Here is a 17,110-nt window from a genome sequence, read left to right as displayed (position 1 = left end):
TCAGGCATACAGTGGTGTGATTATTTCTGAAGTACCAGACCCCCCGAATCAAGGTTGTGACAGTGTAGGCATATATTTTTTTAAAAATCCGTTTTCATTTAAAGGAACAGTGTGTAAGATTTAGGAGGATTTAGTGGTATCTAAAGGTGAAGACTGCAGATTGCAACCAGTTGAAACTTCTCCCAGTTAGAATTCCTTCAGTGTAGTACGGAATAAAGCAGTTTGACATTACAAATCAGTGTTTCTCTGACATAATTCGGCATGTTAGAGAAGTGCCACTAGCTAAGCACCTGCTGATTTGTATTCACCTTTTTGTTCTCTGATAACTTATGATCCAAACGTCAGGAGGTTTTTACTGGGAGCTAAATTATCCACAGAGGCCCCTTCCTCTCCAGAACAAATGAACCCAGTGATTTAAACCTTTATAAACACTGAGTAAAGCAGTTTCTTGTTAAAAATAAGTGTTTTTCTGACACTCTCATCATGGAGTGGCTGCTAATTACAGTGGCCAATGCAAAAACACAAATGGCCCTATCTAGAGTCAGTGTTTAGTTTGTCTATTCTGGGCTACCGTAGAAAAATGGCAGTGAACAAGGTGATATCTATGGATGAGGACCCACCTCCTTATTTTATACAGTCTATGCTCCTATGTAGATATAAACCCTCATTCTAAGGTAACACAAACACAACATTTCTTATTTTCAGGTGATTATACACTAAAGTAAAACATAATTATTGTATTAAATTCCACATCTGCTTCACACTGGACCTTTAAAACCTACTGACTCCATGACTCGTCTGTTTTATCTTGCTGTCCCGTGAAGCACTTTGTAACACTGTTTTAAAAGTGCTTTAGAAATAAAGATGATCATCATTCTTATTATAACAACAATAATGGTAATGCTACTACTATTAATAGTACAACTATCTATTACTACCAATACTTATAATGATAATAATAATTATAATTTCACTGAATTTTCTAGTTACATGCTTCCAATCAGTCAGTCAGTCAGTATATGAGGAGGGTAAACACCTGGCATCGCTGGACCTGTTTGATGACTAAAGAAGGAGAGGTGACATGCCTTCTGTACCATTCATCAATCTATTTGTGCACTGTCATGTGTGTGGACATTGATGTGTTGGTTAATGACCTGACTAATTTTGTAAGGATTTTTTTCCACAAAGACATACATGAATGTGATGGATTTATTTATTTATTCATTCATTTAGTACAGTTATTCAGAGTGAGAAACTGACCGTCTGAACTTGAACTTTTAAAACAAACATCGGTGGAAACAACAGTTGAGGACTTTATAACTCCGGGTTGTTTTCTGTTTGTCCCACAGCTGGTAACTGGCAGTGGTCTATCCTGATTGGCTGTAGCATTGACCAATGGGAGAGAAGAGCGCGAGGAGAAACATGGAGGAGGAGAACAGCCAAAACAGTGCCGCTACAGCTTGAAAGAGAAATGGGGCTAACTAAGGAATGAATGCGGTCATTGAAAACGTCGACTGTCTTCAAAAGCGCCGAGAAACATTCAGTTAAAGTAAAATGTCACTGAGTGCAACGTGTGATTCGGTTTCTCAGAAAAGGACTGTGTCGAGCCTCCTCGGTGAGTTAGCAGCTGGACCGAGTTATGTCAACGCTAGCACCATTTAACACAATATGTAAATACAGTCTGAAATTAAAATGCACGCTATGAAAACGTAGTCAGACCAACAACCATTGTTATGATTATGTCTTCATTGTCTCGACAAATACTGACTGACGTTTGTAACGTCGGCTGTTAGCGTGAGTGTGTTAAATTGCCAACTTTTAAGTGGAGTTTGGTGTGACTCTTTATAGGGAAGCACCCTTATATACATTTCTTTTTCAACTAAATAACCTTCCAAAGGTGCCAGCATTTCACCTATCTGTCCTCCTTAAAGGGATGGTTCTTTTTGTTTTTGAAGTGGGGTTGTATGAGGTACTTAGCCATAGTCAGTGTGCTACCTACAGTAGATGTCAGTCGGCACGCCCCCAGTTTGGAGAAGCAGGCAGGAGTCTGACACTGAAGCTGAGCAATGTACTGCTGTGGACAGGGTCAGCAACGAAACGTAATGTAGCCACCTAAAAAGTCCTACTATTAATATCAGTATAATTGTATGCCATATTGAGCGTATAGTTAGTGCTTTACCTTTTCCTCAGACAGCCCCTTAAACCGTTAACTGTTTCAGTTCCCCATTTATGCTCTCATCAAAGCCACCAGACTCCATTGACAGAAACATTTTAGCTTGCTGAACACATGAGCTGCTGGTATACTGTTGCTTCAAATGGTTCATTAGTTTGTGTTATTGTGTGCAGCAGGAGACCAATAGCTCCTGTGTTTAGCAATATTAAATCACATTTTTCCTCAATGAAGTCTGGCTTTGAAAAGAGCGATATAACAGCTTTATTTTCCAGTTGGAAATCAGTCTGAGGTTAAAGTAAAGCAGCGAAAATACTCTAAATATAGTGTGCACTCAAACTGATATAGATTTTTTTAGGTGTTATTTTTTTTTAGGTGGCTAAGATACGCTAAGATTTTGTTGCTGACACCCATCCAAAGCAATACATTGCTTAGCTTCCATGTTTGACTCAAGCCTGCTTCTCCAGTGTGTTGTGCCGGCCGACATCTACTGTAGCTAATACACTGACTATGGATAACTACCCCGTACAACCCTACTTCAAAAAACTGAACAATCCCTGTAAAACTGGCCAACATTTTACAACTAGCTTAATTTTTGCAATAAGTAACATAACAACAAAGTAAGAAAATTCTGTACTGTTTGGCGAACTGTGTTACACAATATTGACACTGTCTCTATATAAATCTTATTCTAAGCATTATGTGTTTTTTTTCCTGCTGTTGTATTCCCAGCTGGTCGTGTGGTGAAGAGGCCGAAGCAGGGCGATGGTCAGAGGCTGCAGGAGGCAACGATCCAGCTGTTGGAGCAGCAGCAGAACCTCTGCAGTCTGCTCAGGGAGGTCGGGGTGAGTCAGTATACATCAGCAATGAAGGCAGAACCCACAGGGCTGCACAGCCAATGTACAGACATTAAACCATTATAACCACATTTTATTCTAATCTGTGGACTAAGTAAGTAAAAGGCATGTAACAGCTGACAATGTCATAACTGTCAGATGATGTCATAACTTCAAATTTGCAACGAAAGTGCTAGATGGGTAAGAAAGTAAATTGTGATGTTATATTTGACTGTATGGAAAGATTTGCAGCTTTTACTGGCCACAATACAGCACTTACCCAATATTATGCAATCAGTCAATCAATATGCAACTTGATTGGTTTTGGTGAAAAATATTCTACATTGCATTGTGGCTAAAAGCATTTATATTTTATTTATTTATGGAATTAAACCATCAAAGGCATTTGGAATAAGTGCTTCTGGATGGATGATACATGTATGATGCACTATAGAGTGGCCTTTTAAGAGTTAGGAAAGCAGCTTCATCCTCAAATTGAGGGCAGGACTGATGATATGTTTGAATTTTAGTAGTTACTAACCTTCACTGTTTTTTTTACACACTTTCTGTAGAATCCAGATCCGTGCAACGCTTTCTGCACTCAGACAGGAGAGCAGGAACATGCGGGGTCTGAGGGCATCACATCTTCCATTGCAGGTTCATTGCTGGGTGAGTTATTGATACTAAGTTTCAGAAATAGCCTCTGTGCTGTACATCAGTTTTGCCATAGTGACAAAAGTTGACACAGTCAGTGCCTCAGAGACACCTGCTGCTCCACACATTAATCGCAAAACCAAGCGCTGTAAAACTATGAAGAAGGAAAAGTGCGGTACAAGGAAGGAGTTTCTGCAACTCTCAGTGTTTGTTGTGTGTTAGGATTCTTCAACACCTCACATTTGAGTTAGCATCTTCACATAATCTTTGCATGATGTCCGACATTTTTCATTGTTTATCTTTTTGACAACTGACAGTATTCAGAAGATTTTTGCTTGCTTTTATACACCACAAAGTAGACTCATTGAAATGGTCACTACTCACAGTAGTGCCGCATGACGACATCCTAACTGTGACACAAAGTAAATGCTCAAAACTACAGGATGTGTTGTATTGTCTGTGGACAGTGTGTGAACTAAGGCGTCAGGCCTCGCAGCTGGGTGTCCCGGTGGCAGCGCTGTCAGTGAAGATGATGTTGGAGAGACTGATGGAGATCACTGTAAATGAAGAAGTGGAGAAGGAGGAGGACAAGATGACAGGGCTGCTCACTTCCTCTCAGCGGGTAAGTATCTGACATTTGATGTTTATAATCTTTGAGGTGTAGTCCAAGGTGAGCATTCAGTCTGTAACCTCATGCAAATGTAACAAAAAAGTGTTGACTGTTAACTTTAGACCATCTGAACTTTAACCTGCCAACTCATCAACATGTTGATGGCTGAGTAAGTTAGTGCAGGTGTCACTGGAACCGTAGGTGAAAATGTAGAAGGCTGCTCGTATCATCAGAGGCTTTGCACTAAATTTAACAAATAATCTGATTTTTAAAAACATTTCCTGCTGACATCCAACAGAAGAAAACTAATGAGGAAAAACATAGGCTGCGTTCACATCACAGCTCAATTCTGATCATTTCCTTAGATCTGATCTTTCTGCCTAGACTGTTTACATTCATGTTTGATGTGATCCATATCTGATATCACAAAACAGATGTTTGCCCTGAAATGCCTTGCATGCAACCAGTAACGTCACACACATGCTCATTAGAATGACAACAGTAATCCTCATCTTCACAAAACAGGCATTTGGGGAAAAAATGAATGACAGTGTTAATAGTACATAATGTCTATAAATAGTGTGTAGAATTGAGCTGGAACACGCTGCATATTTTAGGATCAGGATGCTGCACAGGTAAATGATGAATTAGGGAAGACTACCTTCCTTAACTTTGCACTGTATACAGAAAGATTACAAAGGATTTTAAAGCTTTCACATCTCATCCCAGGAGGTGATTTGAAACGTTTAAATTTGGACCCAATTAGTGATTACTGTGGTTGTTTCTATCTGTGGGTTTTTATGATTTGCAGTGTTTTTGTTATGTCTTTTTTCTGTTGTTTTCTGCTGTACTCGGGTCTCACTTATGAAAGAAATCTTACCTCTGAACAGATTACCTGATTTGATAAGTGATATTTAATCTGATAAATGTCATGCACTCATTTTTTAAAGATATATTTTCATGAAAAATGTCAGCTACAACTTTAGTATACTGTGATGTATGTGTGTCTTAGTATTTTTTGACTCAGTGTGTCATTGTGGTTTTCATACGCACAGTGACATGGCGTTTTCCCTGGTGCCACAACTTCACTTTAATGCAGTTCTGCATATTGAAAATGGTTGTTGCATCATGTCTGTGCTGCAGATCTCACGGCAGATTGTTACTTCTGTAGTTTAACATTTTTGAAGCAGCAAAAGTCTCCACCTTGAGTTTGTCATTCATTGCTGCAGGATTTTTGTTCAGTTTCTTTTATAAAAAATCATGTTAAATATGACATTTCTATAAGTGCCACCCCTGTCCTCTCCAGGTCCAGCTGTGTATCCTGCTGAAGTCCAGCAGAGAACTCCTGTCACAGGGAGCCCTCTGCCCTAAACTGCTCTGGCAGGAGTACAGAAGAAATCAGGTGTGTGCGCATGTTAGAGTTCATACATGAGACCTAAAGAAAGTTTTTACTTCTGATGATTTTGCACAATTGTTAAATTCCACTAATTTGCTTTAAAATACCGTTTCTCAGTCTGAGTTCTACACAGCCGAGTCTCAGTAAATACACAACTGAGGAAGTTTAGTTTAAAATGTAAAATCACTCACTTTATTTATCTCTTTATATCTGCTTATTCCTTTACACTGCGGCAATGGGAAAAACCCAGCTTGGCTTTCTTATATAATAGATGTAAATGAAATATTTAATGTGCTTCTTTTTTTACAGAGATTACCCAAGCTGGAGGTGGTGTACCATCTTCACTTTTACAACATACTCACTCTGAAGTACATCATAGAGAGGTGAGAAATATGAGGGTGTTTTTTGTTTGTTAGGGTTTTTTTCCAGTTCAGTTTTTGGGGAATTTTGTTTGTGCCATCAGTTATCAGGTTCTGGGACAAAGAATTAACCTGCCTTTTCATTAAGCTCTCTAGCCACGTAGACACCGATTTTTTTGTCTTTGGATGACCAACATGTAACCGTAGACAAAAAAACAATACATATACTGGGCACACTTATATTTTCAGGCTATAGGGGTGAAAACAAGAACTAATTTGTGCTTGTACCCTGATATATCCGTCAAGCAAAGCATTTAATATTACGCACAACTGTAACTTTAAAACAACAGACCAAAAAATATGAAATTATTTTTATGTATTTATTAATTTATTTAATCTAATAATGATAATATATATATATATATATTATATATCGATATGAAAAGCAACCAATGAGCGCAGAGGGAAGACGGATGATTGCCAATCAACCCTTAAAACCACAGCAAAACATGTATGTTGGCATGGCTACGCATCAGTGTGGACTTAAAATAACGTTAAATTAAGGTGAATACATTGGTCTCTAGTGATTGGTTAGGGTAAATAAAATCCTCCTCCTCCACAAAAATTAAAAAAGAGGACACAATGTCAGACTGAAGATGAAAACAGAGTGTAACGAGTTGACAATTCTGTCTGATAATCAGGCAACAGCATTGCAAAGAAAGTAGACTCTGAAAAATTAAACACAGATATCTGCACATGAGAACGCACCAGTGGGGCATGATGTTTTGTAACTGCCATAAACATGTGCTCAGCAGCCAACTAGTATTTAAGACAGTGCATTTACTCCAGCAGAAGATAAAACACTTTGGACTTTTATTCAAGCTCTTGTGCACTTTGATGTTAGATTTGAAAAGCTGTTGGTGCTAACTTATCTAACAAATTATTTTATGATGATTCCCTGCACATGTTTGTCATATACTTTTTGAAAGCTCTCATAAAGGAAAGGAAACATGAAGCTTTATCTGTAGAGGTTTGAATGGTTCATTTCTTTGGTTTGTCAGGCAATTATCTTTTATCTTTTCCCTGATATGTCAGCATGTCTGAAGAAAAATATTGAGTCCAGGGTTGCAACGGTATGAGATTTTCATGGTACGATAATCGTCTCAGAAAATAGTGTGGTTTCACTGTATCATGGTAGTATGGAATTTATATTATCAGTGAGAATGACCCTTAGAGGAATGAAAATGGAAGACCTGTTATTGGTTGAACAAATGTCTATTACTATAATTGAAACTTGAAACCATTTTGTTAATGGAAGTATGTGTAAAAAGTATCCCCTTAGAAAATAACTTAAATAAAGGAGAGAGTCAGCGGTCAGTTGAGTTTTTCCAATATTATAGATAAGCAAATGTACAGTATGATAACCATCAACTTTTCTATCATGCTATACCTTGAAACCTGAATTGAGTCTGCACATTTGCAACACACCAGCTACAGCTGTGTGGTTGCCTTGGATGAGAGAGAGCAGGTAGTAGTGGATGGTTACAGTTTAGTGTTGTCTGACTCACCAGGTGTAGACAGTGGCTATGAATCTGTCATTGGCCAGCTGTTTAAGCCAGCATTCTCCCATCAGCTATCTGCATGATACCATTTCCAAATCCTTCACTACAGGACACAACAACAACAGCCTCTGAGCTAACAGCCTACACGCTCAAAATGGCAAGTTTTGATAAAGGTTTGGATTGTGCAATAAGGCATGCCTGCGCTGTTTTATCAGTGAATTGGTGTAAAGATCTAAAACAAAAAAAACAAACAAACCAACTTGTGAATGACCTTGGAAAAACCTTGACTCTCGCAGGAGACTTGTGCCCAGTGTTGATCTGTTTTCTAACACAACCAGTCGGAGTTGATCTGCCACATTTTCTTTTTTTTTTAAAGATTATTTTTTGGGCTTTTTGCCTTTAATGAACAGGACAGGGTGAAATGGGGTGAGAGAGAGTGGGGGGTGACATGCAGCAAAGGGTTGCAAGCCAGGGTTGAATCTGCGACCGCTGCAGCGAGGCATTGACTCTGTACATGGGGCACCGGCACTATTCACTACGCTACTGATCATGATACCGATTTGCCACATTTTCTAACTCTGACATTGACTTCATACCAATCTGTTTCATTTCACGAGTGCCTGTGATATCATCATAATAATGTTCTGCAAGAGCCACATGTTGCAAATCGTCTGTGGTTTTAACAGGTTCAGTTAGTTCCTCCAGAGCTAAGCTATAGACAGGCTTCACCTTGAAGTTACCGATTATCAAATTATCTTTGTCTTTCTTATCAGTAAAAGTTGAAACACGCAGTGAACATACAAACAATTAAACAAAATACTTCTACAAACACTGTGGAAGTGAAGAAAGACCATAAGGATTTGAATGTTATAAATAACTGAACACATAATTGTGAGAGAGAACCACTTCTGAGCACTTATTTTTTAAAATTTGAGTACTATTGAATTTATAGTATTGAAACAGTTTAGTTTGAAAACAAAATCTGAATTTGTGTGAGTTGGGTTAACAGTAGTGCAGTTTCACAAACATGATTTTATGTTTCATTTTTCAAAAAAAAGAAAAAAAAAAAAAACAGTCTAAGTCCAAAAATCAGGTTGCTCAAATTTGATTGGTTCAGTTCAGACAACAGAATTTAAAATTCAAACTTGAACGTTGAGGTGATAGATTAGACGTCTGTCCTGTCAGGATATATTCTCAGTCACATGTCACAAGTCACGAGTTCGGAGCCTGGATTTCTATCTGAATGTTTGACTCATCTGAGGTAAGAAATCAGACTGCATGAATTCACAAAGGTGGCTTTCACAATAATAAGATTCAATACTGCATCAGAACTGAACAACAGAAGACACTTATCCATCAGTCCTGTGTCACAGTGCCTCTCTGTGGTTGTAGTAAGAGCCATCTATGAATTGTTCAGTTTACAGAAGGACTCAAATATAAGCTCCACACAACAAAAAAAGGATATACTGTACAAGTCACTCAGATTTCGAGGATAGTAAATGTTAAAAGCATGGCTGACACCTAAAACCTTTCTTCAGGACGTAAACTTTTAAACAAAACCTTTCACTCAGTCTTTCCCCCTTTTTGCTTTTTCTCCATTCAGTGATGAAACAGTGAGGTCGTGGTTGGTGTCTCAGTTGAAGGCTCTGTGCGGATGGACACCTCCACAGGGAGAAGAGGAGACCAAACAAGTTCAACACAAAGTGCTGTCAAGTAGGGACACAGATCTCTCTCACTCGTCTAGTTAAAGTTGTGCTTCTTGGAAAATGTTGGCTCAATCACTCATCAACAAATGGCTCATTATAATACTTAAAGCGGGTGATCCAAACAATATTGTTTGCTACTGTTTGAACTCCACCGTCCACAACATTTCTGTGTTGCATTGAAGACACATAGGTGAAAGAGAAGGGCTAAAATGATGTCTACGGTTGGGGATATATGCACTTTGTGTGTTATCTTAAACCGTATTGCTTTGATTCGATTGCAGACTGAAATAGATATAGCATGCCTCCAGATATTTTCCTACTCTTCATCAGTATTTTTGACAGATAGGTACCTGTCCCATGTGTACCTGAGCACCTGTAAAGTAACAGGGGGTTCAAAACCGACTGACACATATTTTTCCAGTTGTTGGAAAAAACAATTTCTCAACAGGAGATCTTTCTGAGTGGTCAACTAGTGATGTGCTGTACCATATATATAATGCCTAATCTGCAAATTACAAAAGAAGTCCGGCCTAAGGATATCATTTTTTTTCAATTATTTGTTCAGATTTCATTGCCACATTGTCAGAAAATAATTGTTATGTCTACTAATGCCATTATTACCCCATATTACCAGCATCAAACAACCCAGGTCAGTCCCTAAGTGCATACTTTGAACAGGGAGCTTGAACACATAGGCAGCTAGAGTCTGGATTATTCACAATCCAGTCATAAATATGAGTGCACAGCTGTAAAAATAAAAAAAGGCACGCTCATGGTATTAAGAACACTTGAAAAAATATGCACAAAAAACAAAAGCTGCTGCTCAGGATAATTCTAATGAAAGATCTTCTGTATTTTAGCTGTGGTTGGAATCTTGATTGGAACTGGCTTCGAGGCGAGCCAGGAACCAGCAGCTGCAGACAGGAAGACGTCCCTGTTCTGCTGCTCAGTGCTGGATGACATGCTCTTCTGTGAGTCTACACGTCCCCATCCCACTTACACTCTACTGTGTTGATGAAATATTTAGTAAAGCTCTTTGATTCACACCTCCGGACCCTGAAAGCTATTTTTTCTTTAATTGAAATGATGTCTAAATATCATTTTTGTACTTTATTTTTTTGCCTTCCTTTTTAACACTTCATCGTTTTTCTGTCTGTTTTCTTCAGGGCTCCTGGACACTATGGAAAAGAGTGCGACGCTGCAGTCTGCTGGAGCAGGAGCTGAGCTATGGTTCTTTGCTTTTCATTTGTTTGTTTTTAAAACCTTTATGATGTCAGGTGGTCTTGTTCAGACTGAGTTCATTGTCTGAAGAAAGAGACCTGAATACAAACTGTTTGCTCCTGTTCTCAGCCTTTATGATAATCTACGCTAACTATCTCCTGCAGTAGCTTCATATTTAACTGACATATATGAAAGTGGTATCGATCTTCTCATCCAACTAGAAACTTGCAAAAAAAGTGAATAAGCGTATTTCAGAAAAAAAGGATAATGTCTTTAAGTTCAGGTGGAATGATGACATACTGTATGTCCCAACCAAGGGACCAGATCTTCGAAAGGATCTGTTAAAGCGACAGTAATTTTTATAAAAATAACATTTTATCATATTTGCACAAACTGTCACCATATCCACACAGTTAAACATAAGACAGATTGTCTGTGGGTAAAAAAACATGTTCCTCTGCCTGTACATAATGCCTCCAGTGGCTTTTGCTAGAATCTGCTGCACTGGAACGAAACAACCAATCAGAGCTGCGGAGTCTCTAACGTAGCTGTCAATCATGTCATTCGCTGCTTGTAAACTGCGGTCAAACTGTCAAACTAGGCAGCATGTAGTGATAGTTTCAGAAAATGACAAAATATGACAAAAAGGTAATTTGTAAAAGTTTAAAAACTACAGATTTCAGTCCAAGTAGAAAGGTCTGTCAGATGGGCTGAACCTGCTCTTCCTCCACAAAATCGCACCTCATAGAATCCAAGCTAGAATGGTGCACTCTGGTGAGTCAAATATTAATTCATCAAATATTCACAGCTGAGTCTACAGAACAGGCTGTGGTGTTTCATTTTAATACACCAAGGACAGCTAGCAACAATGCACCAGATTAATGTTAAATATATATTCAAAAATTTTATCTGTGATGAACAACCATGGCCAGGCTTCTAAATAAATGCCCGGCTTTTTAACACCGCAGTGATTTTTTTTCATCAGTCTACCGTAGTTTAAGACTACAACTAACTGCTAACAGTTATTTTCATTATTGGGGAATGTGCTGACTCATCTTTTCAGTTTAAAATCCAATAATGTTCTGTTTATCATTACAAAAGACAAGCAACAATTTTTACCAAATGAGAAGGAGCTCTAAAGAATGAGTAAAGGGTTAATCGTTAATCAAAATAGATTTTGATTAATGTATCAGTGACTGATGACAGTCTAAAGGCAAAAACCTGTTAAAGACAGCATGGTCATGTGATATGTCCTGATTTTAGGAGTTGATTAGTGTCACCTGGTTATTCTAAAAATACATAAGGATGCTGCTGCTACACTGGGCCACAGGAAAAGATTAGTGCCTGACAGTTTCTGTCATCGTGTGACAAAAGAAACCAGGATTTTGTAGGTCTGACTGATGTTTCTTCTTTCTTCAGCTGTTCAGTTTTTGAGCTCATGCCTGCTTTAAGGGGGTGTCTGTAGGTCATTAAAATGTGATATTTTATCTAATTTAATGTATCCGTCTTTAAATTCCTTTTGTCAAAATTAGTCTCTTTAGCTCTTCAGCATTAAAGTCCACATTTCTACTGTTGCAAATCTTTAAACCTACCACTGAACCTTATACTTGCACTTTCCTGTTGGCCCAAAGTAGATTAACCTAACCCACCCTTATAACCATGTCCCTCTATAAAACCTACCTTACTACTTCCATTTATATGTACCTGCAATTCTAAATATGAAAAATGATGATGATTTGCCCAAAAATCAGTCTTAGATTGGTTAAAAAACATCTTTACAAGGTGTTAAAGAGCATTCAGTTTAAGTGCCTGATGCCTGCAGACACCCTGTTTAACTTCATCTGTTACTGTAGCCAGTAAACTTCACAAGAGTTTCTGTGCAGACTTGTTGCCTGTCTGGCAGCTTCACCACGTTTTCTGAATACTTTGATCCAGCTGGACGGCAGCTGACTGGATAATTTTTCTGTTCTGCACTGTTCTCAGTAAAATTCCTGCCGCTTGTCTGGTCCTGAAATGCTGAGGCAGAGCACCTGGCACCTACGATCAGACTGTATGTGTATTACTGTAACTGGCCGTCTCTGCTCAGCCTGGGTGCTTCACACACTGAGTCACAGCCCTGCCTCTGTCTGCAGCAGTAAGCTGTTCATTTATACATGGAGACAGTCTACGACAGCGTCCACTTAGAGTACAACACTGTGCACATCCCCTCTCAGTCTCAGAGTCATTTATGTAAAACACTGACTGTGGAATATATCTCCTGTAATTAAACACTACGGCCAATAGCATGAAAGTTAATTGTGCTGTTTCTATACAAAATGTGTTTAATTCTAGGGTATGTTTTTATCTATAGTGAACAAACAGTGTGTCCCTGGGGATATGTGATCAATGCATCATCAATGAGGACATGTATGATGTTTAATGTCTCTGTTTCTTACTGCCCTGCCCTGTGTTTGTACAGGATTCAGATATTTGATACTTCATTATGTGGAGCTTCAATGTCCGTGGATACCCTTCAGCGTTTCTTCACACACTCCCTCACACAGACTCTCACTTACAAGCCTCGGCTAACAGGTAAAGACAAGTTACAGAACGTTTTAATAGCTTGATGCTGTTTTTGCTTGATGATGACTTTACTTAAATTTTGCTGTACACTAATCTGGTAAGAACTTAAATTCAGAAAATTCAGGTTTGGGAAGACTTAGAAATATGAATCCTAATGTACAGTGCATGCTGCTTTTTTAAATGATAACAGAAATAATTTGTAGAAACCTGATGTGTCACAACTAAGTCACATATCCACAGTGTCGGATGCCATCGCTCAGCAGAATGAGTGGACCTTTGCAAAAGCCAGCCGGTTGTTGACGACTCTTTTCCGTAAGGTAAATGTTTTATGTTGTCCAGTTTGTAAACATATATTTAAAAGGTAACTTCAGTAATTTCAACCTGATGTTTTTGTGTTAAAGTGACTAATAAGAGCAACAGTTTTTTAACTTGGTCTAGTGAACTGGCTGCAGTGTAATGTAATTAAGCACTGTCAGTTTACATCAACTAATAGTGCCTGTTTTGCCACTGACAGGCTCATACTGTTTTTTAAATGTCTGACAACATTATGGAATGCATACCAGTAAAAACAGAGCCTTTTGTTTAAAAGTAAGATTCTTCTTGTTCAACCAGAAACAGCCCCAAAATTGCTATCACCAAACCCACCAGACTCCATTTAAGAAAACCGTCATTGTATAATTGTAAGACATGCGTACTTCAAAGTTGAGAGAAACAAAATAAAACTCACAAAACCATCTTGGTTCATCTTTCCACTGTTCCATCAATCATCAACTCAAATCATCAAATCATTGGTTGAAATAAACCCTTAATCACCCAATTATGATGTGTAAATATGCTGGCTCTATACTGTACATGCTTAAATTACTGTTTATTTAGATGTAGTCTGGTGGCTTTTGCTGTCACAATCTGGGGCTATTTCTGGTTAAACATAAAGGATCTTCCTCTCTCACAAAAATGTCAGCCTCTGTAAGGATACCTTCCATAAGCTGTCAGACACTTGGAAAAACAATCTGAGCCTGTCAGTGGCAAAAACAAGTGCTTTCAGCGGGTGTATGTTTGCAGCGTGAACTTGCCCCAAGTGTAGACAGATGCAACAGCAATCAAATCTCTCCAGCTTCAGGCGTACAGCCTTCAGCCCAGAGGAACACAGCACTGAGTGTATTGATTTATCTGTAATGATGTTCTTAGCTGCAGCAAACAGCTTGTTTGTCTGTCAGTCACTCCCTGTGTTCTGCTCTTGGTTTCTTTAGACTAGCACTTTAGTTTATGGTTTCACAGAGCTAAAGAGCTTACTTTTAATGCTTTTTGTATTTTCAGATTTATGGTCACAAGGGTCTATTGTAATGGAACTAACAGTAGCTTGTTTGTGTTATTGCTGTGTTTCTGTACCAGCTGGCTGTAATCTTCAGTGTGGAGCAGCTGCTGTGTCACCTGCAGAAGGTTTTGGAAACCCATGAGGTCAACTGGAAACACGTCCTGTGTTTCCTCTCCACTCTGCTGGTTTACAACCCCTGTGCCCAGACCAGCCTAACAGGTAAACACAGCAGCCTGCTTTTACCGGTATCTCTTATATTGGATTCAGACAGCCAAGTGCCAATATTTTGAGCTGAGACTACACATATAGTCAGATTGTCACAATAGAATTAACTTAGTTTCGCAGTTTTTTATAGATGAGTGAAGTACTTAGAAGTTGCCCTTTTATAAGGCAGTTAACATTGCCCTGGTTCCCTTAACAAAAAGCCAGTGTGATTTTTCTATTGGATTTTGGATTGCCATGCGGAAAAAGCTAACGTTATGCTATAAACAAACCACACCACAGTTGCATGACTTCATCGTCACCACCATAACGAGGCTGTAAAGCCGTGTTCGGAGTGATGACGCTGTGTAGTCTCATTCAGCCACATGTTAGCAGCTGTCTTTTATAAGACCCCTTAGAGCTTCAAAATAATGAGTGGGTTATTTACTGACATTTTATGTTGTAGAACAAGCGTGAAAGTCTCTTCAGCTTGTGTTAACCACAGACCTTATTTCAGGCATCTAACCAAAAATCAATTCAAAAACAACGAGGGAACTGGGAGTGCAAAAAAGTTAACTTATTCCCAGGTTTAAGAATACATTACTTAACCATTCTATAAACACAATGGGAAACACAGATTGATAGAAATCAGTTGTAAATCATATCATATTTACTCTAGTATTACAAGGCTTGTCATCTCTGTTATGTTTCTCTGCTTCCACCAGAGTTGCTGTCCAGGCTGCTGAGCTCTGCATTTGAAGGTTATGACCTCGAGAACATGATAACCGCCTTCCTCTTGGCTCGACAGGGTGCGCTGGAAGGACCAGGCATCTTCCCTTCCTACAGCAACTGGTTCAAGGTTTCATTGTGGCTTTTCAACACTAGTTGGTTGTACATACCTCAAATGCCCTGTGCTGAAGGAATGAATTCTGTTCAGGATGAAAATGCCTCTGAATTACTGTCTAGACTATGGACATAATATGCCTTGAATAAAACTCAAGATAATAAAACAAAGTGTAATTTTGAATAAATGTGCATTTGTATTTGATAGATTTTGATCAGCTTGTTCTGTACTAGTGTAAGACCTTTTCTTTAATAATTATCATTTGAAATGTGCAGTAAGTATTTTTTTACTTTTCCAGATTGTTTAACAAAGGTTGATCGTATGTCTATGTGGATTAATAGGGTTTTTGATCAAACAGATGATGCAACAGTTTACAAGATCCTCTGATTGTCTGTTGCAGTTGTTCCTGTCACAGACAGAGGGCCAGAGTTTATAAATATTTCTTTATTCTGCCTTTTCAGATGTCTTTCGGCGGAGGCAGTGGCTACCACGCGACCAGTAAGAAATCTCTGGTATTTCTGCTGAAGTTCCTGTCTGACTTGGTGCCTTTTGAACCCCCACTGTACCTCAAGGTGACATTCTGCACACGTCTCTGACGATCCATAACCTCATTTCACTGGACATAAGATACATGGTGTCTTATATATTCGATGAACCTGTAATGATCCCCACAGGCAAACTTGGGCAGCAAGTAGATATAGAAATAAAACTGTACTTTCAGTTTTTATGCTATTTTGTACTTTCTCCACTACATTTCAGAGGGAAACGTACTTTTAATCCATCCACAACATTTATCCAGCAGCCTTAGTTTACAGCTACAGCTATATTGCTTTTAACATTAAGATTTTTTAGCTAAAAAACATGATAAGATTATAAAACACAATGACTGTTTAAAAAAAATCAAACCAGTAGTTCTCAACCTTTTTGGTTTATGACCATTAACAATAGAACTGTGTCTACATGTGGATATTATACAGCTGACTATTGGTGCCTTCACTGAACTTTTACACAATGAGATTTTTGATAGATATCATCAGCAACACAGAAAACACACCAAGCAGCAGCTAAGTGTGGGTTGTGGCGAGCTGCCATGCATTGTCTATGGAAACCTGTGGAGAATGCTTTGAGCTCAGCAATGATAGAGCAGCTCCTTTTCCCTATCCAGTTATTCATTCACAACCCCTAACATTTATTTTGTGACCCTACCAGCTCAGTGGCCTTGTGGTAGAGTGTCCGCCCTGAGACTGGGAGGTCGTGGGTTCGATCCCCGGCCGGGTCATACCAAAGACTATAAAAATGGGACCCATTGCCTCCCTGCTTGGCACTCAGCATCAGGGGTTGGAATTGGGGGGTTAGATCACCACATGATTCCCGAATCGTTGCACCGCTGCTGCTCACCACTCCCTCAGGGGATGGGTCAAATGCGGAGAACAAATTTCACACATTCAGGTGTGTGACAATCAGTGGAATTTTACCTTTACCTTTACCTTTACCTTAAGAGACAGCCTGACCTCTAGGCTGAAAACCTTTGGACCAAACTACCTAAATGTATATAAAGTAAAACTACCTCCACCTGGACCAGCTTTACACATTTCTGCTTCAGTATTAACAAGTTAATAATGTAAAATGTATCAGTCACAGACGATGTCTAACTGTATAATCATACATGCTTAG

At 38.8% G+C, this 17,110-nt stretch overlaps 1 protein-coding gene across 3 annotated transcripts in view; it reads left to right on the top strand.

The window, feature by feature from the left end:
* The first annotated feature begins 1,403 nt into the window (after window positions 1-1,403).
* The window catches only part of fanca (FA complementation group A), a 31,367-nt gene continuing 15,660 nt past the window's right edge, over window positions 1,404-17,110 (top strand). For all 3 annotated transcript variants that reach the window (XM_033635493.2, XM_033635491.2, XM_033635490.2), the window contains exons 1-14: window positions 1,404-1,615; window positions 2,903-3,015; window positions 3,579-3,675; window positions 4,128-4,282; window positions 5,577-5,672; window positions 5,976-6,049; window positions 9,191-9,300; window positions 10,154-10,264; window positions 10,460-10,523; window positions 12,973-13,085; window positions 13,317-13,393; window positions 14,469-14,610; window positions 15,318-15,451; window positions 15,898-16,008. In XM_033635493.2, coding sequence (XP_033491384.2) covers window positions 1,555-1,615; window positions 2,903-3,015; window positions 3,579-3,675; window positions 4,128-4,282; window positions 5,577-5,672; window positions 5,976-6,049; window positions 9,191-9,300; window positions 10,154-10,264; window positions 10,460-10,523; window positions 12,973-13,085; window positions 13,317-13,393; window positions 14,469-14,610; window positions 15,318-15,451; window positions 15,898-16,008 — 1,458 coding nt within the window. In that variant the 5' untranslated portion in view covers window positions 1,404-1,554. The remainder of the gene's footprint in view (window positions 1,616-2,902; window positions 3,016-3,578; window positions 3,676-4,127; window positions 4,283-5,576; window positions 5,673-5,975; window positions 6,050-9,190; window positions 9,301-10,153; window positions 10,265-10,459; window positions 10,524-12,972; window positions 13,086-13,316; window positions 13,394-14,468; window positions 14,611-15,317; window positions 15,452-15,897; window positions 16,009-17,110) is intronic.

The sequence above is a fragment of the Epinephelus lanceolatus genome, chromosome 5, assembly GCF_041903045.1.
Source record: "Epinephelus lanceolatus isolate andai-2023 chromosome 5, ASM4190304v1, whole genome shotgun sequence".
In the NCBI taxonomy this organism is placed as follows: domain Eukaryota; kingdom Metazoa; phylum Chordata; class Actinopteri; order Perciformes; family Serranidae; genus Epinephelus; species Epinephelus lanceolatus.
This window is presented reverse-complemented; position numbering and strand designations above follow the sequence as displayed.